Below are 13973 nucleotides of genomic sequence, written 5' to 3'. Positions count from 1 at the left end.
GGCCGATGTGCTAAAGTTTGCGGAGCCTCGCTCGCACTGGGGTAAAAAGCACGTGCTGCTTTGCTTCTGGGACTTCTACTGACTATTCTGTAAAATCACGCTTCCAAAGCTAGCGTCCCGGGTTAAGCTATGCACTCATAGCTAATGAACTGCTTTACCTAATTTTGCAGCACAGTCCTTCATTAGCTATGAATTTGCATGCGCTAAGTAGCCCATTTAACGCATGCTGTTGGCGATTTTAGCACGCGAAGCGGCCATTGCGCCATTCCACACACACAGCCTCTCGGTTGGAGGCTGCGCATTCTGGTCCCCGAGTTCTCTGGCTGGTGGCCAGAGGCCGTGGCCGCTGGAGAGGTCCTCGCCGTTTGATTCTGCACGTCTCCATTTCTTCCAGGATTACGATTTGAGCCAACTCCAACAGCCGGAAACTATGGATCACGTACTGAACAAGGCGGCGGGAGTGCGACGCGTAGATGAAAGGCCCGTCGGCGCCGAGCCCCAGTATCCTGCGAGGCCGGTAATCCCTCACCCCGGTGACATTGGCGACTTTATTAATGAGGTGGGTATCCTGCACTCCCCCCTTACAAACTTCTCTTTATCATCATCGTAGGAAAAAAAAAAAGGAAAGATAGGAGAAGAGTGCCGAGAAGCATTTTAGCATATTCACCTCCTCATAGCTCCATTCACACCACTGACACGATCCTTTAGTTTGTCCTGACCACGTTTTCTCTCGTGCATTGTTCGGGCCGTGCATGGTCCTAACCTCTCTTTCACAGTCGCTTCACCGTCACCCCTCTGACACAGCCACCACGATACTCTGTCCTGTGATTTCCCCCCCCCCCCCCCATCACCTATGATATACCAGAGACTGTCAGCCCATGGATCAGACCCCAAAAGCGGGGACATCCAGTCGCACCCTAACAGGGCAAACGTGAAGCGTAAACTCCAGCCACAGGGCGCTTTCATTCCCCCCCTCCCCCCACACCATCTCAGGCGCTTAACGTTTAAAATATTCAGAGGGAAGTGAACTATTCAAACCCATGGACTGTAATGTGGATCCCTTGAATTTCTCAAAACTGTTCAGTGTGTTGGATATAAAAGAAGGAGCCGTGAGCAGCCATTCAAACATCGACCTCCTGCTACAGACACATCAGTACAGAGGCTCTGCCTCTTAAATGGATTCACTGGGTTTCTGTTTTTTCAGCAAAGCGAATGCCCAGTTTGCAGAGTAAGAAATGTTTATTTCCTGCAAGGCAACACACATTCAAAATATTTCGGAAGTCAAAATGGTAGAAACGTGGCGGCCTCTTTCATTACTCACAGTGGCAGATTACATTCTGCAGGCACCCGTGAGATCGTGTTAGCTTTTGCTTTCTCATTTTAATCGCACCGGTTCTGCCCCCACCAAAGCTCTGAGCGCAGACCCTGGGGAAACAGGCTACTCTCAGGCCGATGCAACAATCCGAGGCCCGGCTTCCAGCAGTAAGCTCATGCTACGCCAATGCATCGGGCGTTAAAAAACGCACAATAGGCAGAATGCACGTTTTAAGACAGGAAGGTGGGAGGTGGCGGCAGTTATCCGGATAAGTACTGATTTATCCAGCTATCTAGCAGCTGCAAGTCGCTGCCACTTAACTAGATAAGTCTCTACTTACCTGGCTCTCTGATAACCGGATAAATGCTCATGCACAGATCAGGTCTTATCTGGGTAAGTGGTGCGGCGGCTGCCACTACTCACTTGGATAAGTCTGAACTTAACCGGGTAGGCGTTCCGGACTTTTTTTTTTTTTTTTCAGTTTTATTCCCCTTTTAAGGGTTTTAAGTGCCAGCGCAGTAGTGCTGGAAACTTAACTCCAGCACTGACCCGGCGGTTAAGTTTGCAGCGCTCAAGAAGGTGCGCTGGCTAGATGCAGTTTTTCTGCATTGGGGAGCACTGCTGAATGCCCTCGTTTGCATGGGATTTCCACGTGAGGGCGCTAAGCGGCGCTCCCTTTCAGGTTCGCGCCTTTTCTGCGCGCAGAACTCCTTGCTGCTTTTGGCAGTAAGTTTTGCGCACAGAAAATGTGTGGTCAGATGCACGCAGAAAGGTGTGTTCAGCTGAACGTGCCTTTCCGCTTCGGCCTGTCTGGGAGTGAGTAATAACGGCGCGTATAATCGGGTAAGCAGCAGTGCACGAGTTGATGGTAATGTGTATATAATGTATTAGGGCATTGGAGAGGGTCATAAAAAGCTCTGTTAATTCCTAGAGAAAACTGGATTTGCTGCGGCTCTTGAGGTCTTTTGCTGGAACAACATGGGAATTATCGAAACGTAAATGCCGGCCGTGAGCTTCTTCACACCACACGGATCTCATCTGAAGAAGGGGACCCGCATGAGTGCTGATGCGCATGAGCGTCCGAAACGCTCATGCGCATCAGCACTCTCAGGATAATTCTTAACGTCAGGCCAACGGAAAGGCCTCACAACCCGCAGGGAGCAGTCCGGCTGGTAATAATGCCATGCGTGTGTTTGTGTTTGTAACGCCAGGGTTTGCGGGCAGCAGACAACGACCCCACAGCCCCGCCTTACGATTCCCTGCTGGTGTTTGACTACGAGGGCAGCGGCTCCACGGCTGGCTCGGTGAGCTCCCTCAATTCGTCCAGCTCCGGAGACCAAGACTACGAGTACCTTAATGACTGGGGGCCGCGCTTCAAGAAGCTGGCAGACATGTATGGGGGCGGCGACGAAGATTGACAGACCTCACAAATTCAAAACACAAATATAAGGTAGATACACACACACCACACTTAGATGGAAATGCAACAGAACAAAGAGGACAAGCAAGAACTGTACTGATGTGGCAACTTTTTTTACTGAATATCCCCTGCTGACTGTCTTATTTCTAGTGGTGAGTTAGACATCTTTTATCTCTTTTCTTTTTTACTGGGTTTATTTTTGTAGAACGTGGAGCTCTCTAGCATGAACGCTTGTTGTCTCTGCTACATTATAGGTTTTATTTTATATATATATATATATATATATATGAAAATCTATATATATACACACACACACACACACCCAAACACATACATGTGTATATAAATATATATTTGTATATATATTATATATATATATAGAAACGTCAGCAGGGATATGGCTCATTTATGACACAGGAGAGTGAAAGGCGCTCTGTCTTAACTTGAATTTCTTAGAACAGAAGCACTGTTTTTAAAGAAAAACATTTTTTTGAAAGTGCCTTTTGGTACATGTATCAGATTGCCACAAACTCAGGAGCGATCAAAAAAAAAAAACAAAACCTAAAAACCACCCACCCACCCATCAAAGTGTTGACCCTTCCACCTCCGAGAAAGGCGCTCTGTGACCCTTCCCGGTTCCTAGCACTGAATGTGAAGGAATCAAACGCGGGACCTGAAGAATTTTTCTTTTTTTGCTGTGTAGGTTTTCTTCTATTTTACCCATAATTTCTTTCTTTTTTTTTTTTGTATTTCAAACGGGTGACTCTGTTCCAGACAAGACATATGCACGTGTGAAAAAAAAAGTGTTTTGGGGTCAAATGAAAACAGCCATCCTTTAAAAGTGAAGCGGGTGGAACATCTGATAAATACTCTTGCCACGCAGCAGCATTTTATGGATTGGAAGCCCTACCTGGGGCCTGCTCTCTCCTGATACAGCCAGGCTGAGCAGTCAGCACTATCACAGCCCTCTTTGCTCGCTCGCTACAACCAGTTCAGTCCATCCCTGCTTGAGCTCCAAAAGTGGTTGGCTTTTGCCGTGGCACACACCTCACCTTCCCCCCATGTAATGGGCCCGAGAGGTGCTGCTTTGGTGCGTCGGCCCGGGTGGTGTCTTACATGCCGCTGCTAAAAAGGTCAAGATGCCCCCTCAGCACAACGCCATGCTCCAGGCACCGGAGAGTCCCTGAGATGGAAATTTTGTGAGTGTGCCTGACACAGAGCCACCGATGAAATGCAATTGCGCCAAAAAGAACAGAAAATTGCCTGGGTTAAGAGAACATCCTGAACAGACCTGCACCCGACAGGGCTAGCCTTGTTTTCTGAAATCGGCACTGCTTTAGGACTTGCTACAAGAATCCGCTCCGCACTGTATATGTTCAAGAGGCGCCAACAGTGGAACCGCATAAAAGCACCCAGTGTCATTGGGGAATGTAACAGGCTATAAAGTCAGTTCTTACGAGCATATTATTGTCGTGACATTAATGGCAATTTCAGTGTGTGCATGGTACACTACGCTATGCCTTCCATCCACTGGTGGCCACATCTGGATGGCAGCATGGGACCCAACTGACAAAGCGCCTTTGCATTTTGCATGGAAATAGCTATGGAGAACAGGAACCCAGCTACTCCACGGTGAGCGATCATGAACATACAAAAATAACACCCACTCAGTGGAGTTTCCCCAAGGAATGGTAGCACACTACCTAGTTTATACATACAGTCATTTTTAGGAAATAAAAACACATAGTGATGAGATTAAAAGACTAAATTACAGCTTATGATTTGGAACGTGTATGGGTTTACGTCTGATGTCTGTGAAATTATCAAGCCTGCATGGATATATAATGAAAACCCCATGAACCAGGCACCAAACGCTCAACAGAATCCAGGTGATCTAGTTTTGGGGTTTCCAATTTTTATTTTTATTTTTTTGTATTTTGAAGAAGATTTTGCAGTCAGTTTGCTGAAAATCGTAAAAACAAAAAAAGCTGAAATTTGTTTCACTGTAAATCCAAATGCATCTGTGGTGTCAGAAAGCAATTATCAAAGGCTGGTAATGGTCTTCTGGTTTGCAAGCCTAAATTTTCTTCTGGTAGATACAGTGCAAGAGAGCGAGAATGAAATTATAATGTGTTTCCAAAGACCCTTAAGAGGTTATGGGAATTATCTGTACATTTAATGTTGTCCCAAGTACACAATTGCCGTGTCGCATGTATTCTTTTTCCATCAAATGCAATGTCTGTAAAATGAACGCGTGTGCTGTCTTAGCCAGAATGTGGTAGATGAAATGTGGTGAAAGCCACACCTCTGGACAGAAACACAGGGGTCCCAGAGAAGAGGGGCGGTTAAACAGGAGACTTGCAGAAAACACAAACGTCAAAACAGACTCTATTTTGTTAACATTTAAAATGATGACTTAAAAACTGGAAGAGCTCCTACCATGTATCGGGGGAAGCGGCCTGTGGATATTGACTTTGAGTGATGGAATTCGGGGGGCTTGGGGGTTTAGGTCCTTTAAAATTTGCCAATAACTATTGAATGGGTCCTAAGCAGAATAAAAGAGGTTTGAAACTATTGATTTAGCGGACAGATGATTGTCTTCATCCTGCTAACAAGGGCTAGATGTGCTAGGGGGGTCTCTTCCACATGTGGAATTGGGAAACCCTTAATAAATCAGATGCTAGGTGTGGATTCTGGGAGGAAAGTGTTTTGGGGTGGGGCGTTGTTTTAGCATTCTCCAGTAAGAAAACCGATCTGCAGACCATGAAAAGGAGTTGATGAGTAGAAATCCTTCTCTGGACAAGTTCTGCCATCTTAATAAAATGTTGACTCCATCGAACAGTGAATGTTATTGGATCATATTTCTGCCAATGCCTTGTGTCGTGGATGTCAGGTTAGGGGCTTTTTCAGAGCCCCTTCTCTATGGTGTGGTATTGAAATCCACTGTGTGCTGGCTTCCTAACTTCTTCACATCGAGCTCCTACAGAAGGTCAAACGGTTAATATAGGTCTTGGCTAAACCGAAAATCGGGGACTCGAGCTCAGGCCGTTTCAAGTTGAATTTGCTGTTCTAAGCTCGTTTTGATCTACACGCACTCTCTGGTTTTTATCTTTTATGTTCAAGGACACATTAGACTCGACTATATTATACATGAGGCAGCGCATCGCTATGGAAACGCCCCAAATGCAGCTCAATTAGTAAATAATAAAAATGCACTTAGCATTTCTCATGGATTAGTACACAAAAGCGTTTGTGTCCATTATTGCAGTTTCCTCTTTCTCTCCTGTATAGAAAAGGGATATGCAGCCAAAACTTGCAAAAGGTACAGTTATCACTTCAGTCGTTTCCTCTCCCTCTGTGCTAGCATGCAGGCCCTGGACAGTGTTACTCAAAGGAAGCAAAGTAAATACTCAACCACGTCTTACCCAGCCCATATAAGTCATGCTATGCAAATCACTCGATATCAGTCAGCCCAGTCCTTGAATGTCAGGCACCAGTCAGGATTCCCGGTTAACTGAGACATATGCAAACTAACCCTACTCAGATTCTCTGTATGCAAACGGATCTCGTGCTTATTAAATGTTGACACCATGAAATGCTGCCTGCTTGGAAGTATTCAAGGATTTCTGATCCCTGCCCCTAAGCAAACCTATGAGAGTTGCCTTACCATCTGCAAGGAACTTGGTTTTTATTTCATTTATACTGTTTACAGTTCTGCTGCTGCTAAGATAACACTTCATGTTAAAAAGAAAAATAAAATAACTTCATTTCATGGGCAAGACTCGTAACGTTTAGCAGAATATGTTGTCTTGACCAGGTCAACTCAAGAATGCACTGGGAAAAGACAGCAGAGGGGCGTCTGTTTTCATGGAAAACAAATTGACCCACCAGTGTTCCTAGCACACTGTCCTGAAGTTTTGATAATGTTTCTAGTTTGTATGGAAGGGTCCTCTGAGGAAACAGGCCATGGATTAGCCCTTCAGTAAACCTTACTGCACACAGACCCGCCTTACCCCCTACCTGATCAGTGCAGAAGTCATCATTCTCATCTGGGACAAGTGATAAACCGTCTCAAATATTTACAGTAAAGAACGGTTGCTGGTTTAATCTAAAGATTCTGGGGTTCCAATTTGTTTGTTTTTTTAATTGGGTTTGAAATGGTCTTTCATTTTTAGGACAGATAGCTCCTGGCACCAATATGACTGTTTATCATTTTTGCAGTTGATCTGCAGAATGCAAGTAACCAAAGGTGACCGATCACCATAAGGCACGACCGTGTCGTGGATTGATGGATTGGCATTTTTATCGTGGAGGTTCAGAGTTCATATCTTACGTGTGTGGTCCATGATGAAAAGAATTTTGATATCTGAACCCAGCACAAAAACCCTATTTATCCATAGTAAGAAAATGCCGAATGCTTTTCTATAAATGGCCGTCTGCACTTCGGTGAGAGCCAGGCCTGAATTAGCAGTGATATTGCAGCGATACTTAGGAACGTTGGTAGAGCTTTGAGGGGACCTTATACCCTCTGGTGGTAGCCAGTCCTATTATTCCTGGCTGTGGCGGGCTGCTGAGCGTCAAGATAAATTCTCAAAATTAGAAAATGACTGTAGAACAATGGGAAGGCTCCAGAAGAAATGCATAATGTCTGCTTTCTGTCTGCATAAGGTTTTGTTAAGTTCTGCAGAATGTCTTAATTCCTTTGACCTGCACAATCAGTCCTATCTCTCTCACCCCCCCCCCCCCCCCCCCCCCCCCCCCACTGAGCAAGAAGACACCTGGAGTCTCCTGCAGCTCTGGAGAGGACCTTACCCACTCCTGTCTGTTAGCTAAGCAAAGTCCCGCTGCCTTATCTGCACAGAAACATCTCGCTAATGATGTGTCAGATATGTATTTCTTCTTAGAGACCAATGTACTACTGAGGTGCATTGTTCTACTTCACAGAAACATTAACAAGTGAAAAAAAACCCCAGCAAATAACAAGCACTGCTCTGTTTTTCCCCACTGTGTACCTATTGCAAAGTTCACCACAAAATCTGAGCAACACTAAGTAATGAGCTGCATACTTATGTCAGTCAGCTCATTACCTATGTTTACATAGCTAAATAATATGCCAGAAAATGTGCGAATGTCAGTGAGAATGTGAGCTACACCTCAAAGAGGAGGAGGAAAGTCATTTTGCATGAAGGCTATGCAAACCTGCAAAGTTTACTTCAGGATATTTAGCTAAAAACTCATTTGCTTGGCCATTCGGGCCCTGTAATACATTGACTCTTTGTTGGTTAGAAGCAGTATAAGGGGATATTGGAAGTGACAGACAGTAGATGGGTGAGATAAAGTGCCCCTGGTCATTTTTAATTTCACTTGCAAACTGAAGGGGGAGGAGAGGGAAGATGCAGGCAAGAACTGGTAGATCCCACCAGTATTATTTATTTATTTATTTATTTTTTGCTAGTAGTTGAAGATTTTTTTTCTGTAATTTGTACCAGCATGAGGAGGCGACAGCAAAATATGGAGCTGTCTGGAAAGAAAACTGTGAATCTCGAGCCTATCAAAAGCTCAGCAAGTTCTCAAGTAAGCGCGGTATGGGGAGAGCAACGGGTGCATAAAAGGGAAAAGCCACAGTCATCCCAGGGTCACATGAAAGCTGACATGGTTTCCACAAGCGCTGTGTATATAGTGTCGTCATTAATTGCCTGAAGCTAGGAATTCACTAAGGGAACAATCTATAGATGTATAATTTGAGCTCTGATTACAAAATCTTGTTTGGGGATGGGATTTGGGGGGGGTTTATTTTTATTTTTTGCATGTATCTTTTCTTTTTTTTTTTTATATTGGACAAAAAAAAAAAAAAAAAAGTACAACTGTACGGCCAGCATGATGTGTGGTTACTTTGCAGAAAGAGTCTAGTGTGAAATAAAAAATGTATTCACAATCATTGCACAGTTCAAGAGCAAAGTCAAAGCCTTTTTTTGTATTTGTCAACAGCACAAACTAATTTTCTATTGTTGTTTGTACATTTTGTACCAAAAAATGCAAAATAATGCAAGAAAAAAAGAAAAAAAAAAGCGATGAAGCCAAGCAAGGGGAGAGTGAATACTGTCAATGTTTTCATGTGTTTTCCAGTGCTACTGCAATCTTGGTTCTGAACTGAGTTACAGCTTTACTGATTTATGGTGTATCAAAGCTGAGCTGGGGCTCCAGCACCCAGTGCCACTGTAATACGAAAATAAAGCCCCTCCTTTTAAGTACCCTGCCTCCTTTTCTTCATTTCCTGACCAGGGACTTCAGAACAAGAGCATCAAGTGCTAAGTAGCCAGGCCCGAGAGCCCCCATGAGCTGCAGGTGAGTGCAAGCAGTTATTATGGTCTTGACGAGAGACTTCAAGGCTGCCCAACGTGGCTCCACAAGGATCGCAAAAAGGCCCGGCTTTCAGGGTAACCAAAGTATTCACTTAACTCAAGTTCTTGGACAAACTTGGTGCCAGTATGTCCTGAAAACCCAACCTTTGGGCAACCCTGAATTTCGAAAGAGAAACAGATACATCAAGATAAGCTCTACACTGCTGAACGATACATAAATATTTGTGGATGGCTAATCTGCAAATTTCTCAGGAGGAGTAAGTGCTATCTATATTATACATTATTTGATGGCAGATATTTTGTACTATTATTGTTTTAATAATGAGGCATTAAAATGTAGAAAGGAATTTACAAAGAGCAGGAATTGTCAGCAGTTTTTAAGGCATCAGAAGGCACCCGCCTTTTCAGTCTCTAGTGACTTTAATCTGTTTATGGGACACTGGCAGGAGAGAGATGAGAGCCCCCCTCTTCTGCCCTCAAGATCCTTAAAAGAAAAAAAAAAGATGGTTAAAAACCATTGATTCTTTAGGATCATTATAAGAAAAGTTAATAAATTAGCTCAGAATCTAAGGAGTGGTAGGTGCTTCTAGTGAGGTTTTCTTAAGGTCACTGTGCCAGCACTGGAAGACCCCTCTGATACCCAAAGAGACATCTTTCAGAGGGGGAAAGGGCATTAACCCCTAGTAACAGATCAAGGAATCGCAGCCACGTAGGACTGGAAGGAGGTTTAAGTTTGTTTAATCTGCTCTTACATCCTCCCATGTTTCATTTTTATTTTATTTATAAACTTTTCATATGCCACCTTAACCAAGCTGGTCTCATGGTGGATTAAAGTCAGATTTCTAATTAAGTTCCTATTTCCTTAGCAATCTAATGTAGGGTGATTATAGGGACCCGCAAAGCAGGGCATGTTTAGGAGGGTATGAGGATATGATAGAAAGGGTCTCTGTCACTGTCTTTATCATGCTTGGAGAATCATGATCAGCTTCAATAGTTAAATGATACAAGCAAGCCTCTGTCACACAGTAGTCAGCATTTTAAGTTTTTTTGTTTTTTTTTTAGTAAATTTAGGGAAAGGCCTTTCCTGAAGGTAAGGTTGCAAGGCGTAGGGATAGTGCTGTTTTGCTCCCTAGTTCCGGGGCATGGCAACCGCCTGTACTGAGTCTGGTGCAGGTTAATCTGGTAGAAGCCGATGGGAGGACCTGGATAACCCCGTTTGGTGCTTAACTAGTGCCCTCCCAGTCAAAGTTATTCCTACTATCAAAGCAGAGTCTCCCCTGCTGCAGTTTACTAATTTCATCCGTTCTCGGCAAGTGAAAACCTCCTAGTAACAGGGCTGATGAGCTTCTTGCACAGAAAGGTCTGTGCACGTCTCACTACTTCAAATCGCCATCCTCCTCCAAACACGAGCATGTTAAGGCACTGTTCAGAGATCCCCAGGAATTATGCACAGTATCCCCCTCTCTTTCAAAGCAGAAATCATCTGAAGACGTGTTTTCAATGAGAAAATAGTCTCGTTTCTGCGCAGCATTTCCCTACATCCAGGGCTTTTTTCCCTTCATTCCTTGTAAAACTATTTTGGAAATGATGCTGCCTTCCTGCCGGTGCCTATTGACAGGCAGTGGACCCTGCATATGAGCTGCTGCTTTGTATCCTGCATACAGACATTTCCAGCAGAGCACATTATCCCTGAGCCCCTGCTGTCCTACCTATGCAAGTCTTCCAGGACTTTCATTGAGAGACTGTTGTAGATGGTCGGAAGCATCTCTGGAGTGCTAATTTACTCCTGTAATAGGAGAGACTCCACTGTCAATTGCTCTCTGGGGGCCTCCCAGCATTACCTGTGGGGACCACTCTGGGCCCTTGCATTACCTTGACTGACACCCGGGAGCCTAATTTTCCAATTTTGCAGTCGTAATTTTTAATGGCTGGGTTTGGTATTGCGATGCAGCTCAAGCAGAAACAAATTCTAAAAACTGACAGCAAGGTGCATAATTGGGAATTGTGTATCTTTTGAAGCAAAGTCATTTACTGATTTTCTTCATATTGTAAGCTTCACTGACCGTTCTGCCAATGAACTTTAACAGCTGAAATGGATCAGAAGGCGTCTGATAAAGTCTCTCATGAGGGGCGACGCGGGATAGGAGGAGAGTTCGTTCTGTGGACAGGCAATTGGTCAAAAGAGAAAGACTGAATGGTCAGTTTTCCCAATAGAGAAAGTTAAATGGTGGAGTGCCCCAGGGTCCTGTACTGCAACTGGTGTATAACTTATTCATCAGTGATCTGGAAAAGGGAGCATGAGTGATGTGATCAGATTTACAGAGGATGCAAAAACATCCAAAGTAGTTAGTTAAAATGCAAGCAGACTGGGGAACTGGGCATCAAAACAGCAGATGAAATTTAATGTCAACAAGTGCAAAATGAAAAATAATCCAGCCATAGGAACACAGTGCTGAGCTCCGTATTTGGAGTAACCAGCCAGCACATGGACCTTGGAGTCACTGTGAACAATATGTCTAAATCCTCAGCACAGTGTGCGCAGTGGCAGATTAAAAAGCAAACAGAATGTTAGGAATTATTCAGAAAGGAACTGAGATCAAAACTGAGATCTCATAATACTTCTGCATAGCTCTTTGGTGTGACTGCACCTTGAGTACTGCATGCAGTTCTGGTCGCCCTTTCTCAAGAGATACCGGAATTAGGAAAGGTACAGAAAAGTGCAGTGCCGGGAAAAATAGTGGAAACTATTCTCAAGATAAAATCGTAGAGCATATAGAAAGACATGGTTTAATGGAACACAGTCAACATGGATTTACCTAAGGGAAGACTTGCCTAACAAATCTGCTTCATTTTTTTGAAGGGGTTAATAAACATGTGGATAAAGGTGAACTGGTAGATGTAGTGTATTTGGATTTCAGAAGGCGTTTGACAAAGTCCCTCATGAGAGGCTTCTAAGGAAACTAAAAAGTCATGGGATAGCAGGTAGCATATATAAAACAAATTGCAGAAAGAAGTTTCTCACTCAGTACACAATTAAGCTGTGGAACTTGTTGCCAGAGGACGTGGTCAAAGCATCTGGCTGCAGTCCAGCTGGTTTTAAATTGGGTTTGGACAGGTTTCTGTCAGAAAACTTCATGAATAACAACAAAGGGCTAGTGAAAGAAAACAGCCCAAAAATATTTACAGCATGAATCCAAGATATTCTTTCTAAAAACATTATTTAAGGGAAAGAATTTTACATTTTTGGGAAAACTTCATGAACCATTATTAGCCAAGTAGACTAGAGAAAACTTGATTTTGCATGTCTGGTGACAGAATATATCAGAAGTTTAAGAACATAAGAAGTTACCTTACTGAGTCAGACTGAAAGTCCGTCAAGCCAGGCATCCTGTTTCCAACAGTGGCCAATCCAGGGTACAAGTTCCTGGCAAGTATCCAAACATTAACTAGATCCCATGCTACTGATGCCAGTTAATAGACTTCTCCAATAATTTATCCAAACCTTTTTTAAACCCAGCTACATCTTAACAACATCCTCTGGCAATGAATTCCAGAGCTTAATTGTGCATTGAGTGAAAAAGAATTTTCTCTGATTTGTTTTAAATGTGCTACTTGCTAACTTCATGAAGTGCTCCCTGGTCCTTCTATTATCCGAAAGTGTAAATAACCGATTCACATTTATGCATTCTAGTCTTGTCACGAATTTATAGTCCTCAATCATATCCCACCTCAGCCATCTCTTCTCCAAGTTGAACAGCCCTAACTCTTTAGCCTTTCCTCATAGGGGAGCCGTTCCATCCCCTTTATCATTTTGGTCTCCCTTCACTGTACTTTCTTCAGTGCAACTTTATCTTTTTTGAGATGCGGCGACCAGAATTGTAACGGTCGCCATGGAGCGATACAGAGGCATTATGACATTTTCCGTTTTATTCACCATTCCCTTTCTAATAATTCCCAACATTCTATTTGCTTTTTTGACTGCTGCAGCACACTGAGCTGACGATTTCAATGTATTATCCACTATGATGCCTAGATCTTTTCCCTGGGTGGTAGCTACTAATATGGAACCTAACATTGTGTAACTATAGCATGGGTTATTTTTCCCTATATGCATCACCTTGCACTTATCCACATTAAATTTCATCTGCCATTTGGATGCCCAATCTTCCAGTCTTGCAAGGTCCTCCTGTAATGTATCACAATCCGCTTGTGATTTAACTACTCTGCATAATTTTGTATCATCTGCAAATTTGATCACCTCACTCGTCGATTCACTTTCCAGGTCATTTATAAATATAGGGGTTGATTTCGAACAAGCGCACATGCATCTATGTGTGAGTGGTTCTCGGCGCACGCAAGTGGATGCGATGATTTTATATCCTGCCCGCATTGGTGCACGCATGTTATAAAATATGGTTCCAGCTACATTTTAATATCTGTGCATGCATGTGTGGGCAGGTCGGGACTTGCGCCGGGGGGGGGGGGGGGGGGCAGAATTTTAAAAACCAATGCATGGTGATGCAAGTAGGCCTTCCCCAGTTCCCTATCCCCCTTCCTACTCTGCCTCCCTTTTCCCCTCTCCTCCCCGACCTCTAAAACCCCTTTCCCTACCTTTGTTTTTTTAATTTCGGAACTTACTTCATCTGAATAAATGAAGTAAGTCCCACATGCCGGCGTGTGCTTCCTCGAGACAGAGCCTAATGGCCACTGGTCCCGGCCCGCCCTTTTTCCAAGGCCCAGCCTTCTGCACTTATCGGGGGTTACACGCGTGGCCGGGCCGTTTCTAAAATGTGCTCGGCACGCGCACCTAGCCACGCCCATAACCCCTGGATTTTACACACGCGAGCCTCTAAAAATTCGGGCGATATTAAAAGGC

The 13973-nt window shown here is 43.9% G+C and overlaps 1 protein-coding gene across 2 annotated transcripts in view; it reads left to right on the top strand.

The window, feature by feature from the left end:
• The window catches only part of CDH4 (cadherin 4), a 1019548-nt gene extending 1011048 nt beyond the window's left edge, over window positions 1-8500 (top strand). Inside the window, exons 15-16 of one of the 2 annotated variants that reach the window (XM_029611832.1) lie at window positions 395-559; window positions 8225-8500. In XM_029611832.1, the coding sequence (XP_029467692.1) occupies window positions 395-559; window positions 8225-8344 (285 nt within the window). In that variant the 3' untranslated portion in view covers window positions 8345-8500. Of the gene's footprint in view, window positions 1-394; window positions 560-2526; window positions 3336-8224 lie in introns of those variants that run through there. The other variant, XM_029611831.1, reaches the window with a different exon arrangement.
• The last annotated feature ends 5473 nt before the right edge of the window (window positions 8501-13973 follow it).

This window comes from Rhinatrema bivittatum, chromosome 8 (assembly GCF_901001135.1).
Source record: "Rhinatrema bivittatum chromosome 8, aRhiBiv1.1, whole genome shotgun sequence".
Taxonomy (NCBI): Eukaryota; Metazoa; Chordata; class Amphibia; order Gymnophiona; family Rhinatrematidae; genus Rhinatrema; species Rhinatrema bivittatum.
This window is presented reverse-complemented; position numbering and strand designations above follow the sequence as displayed.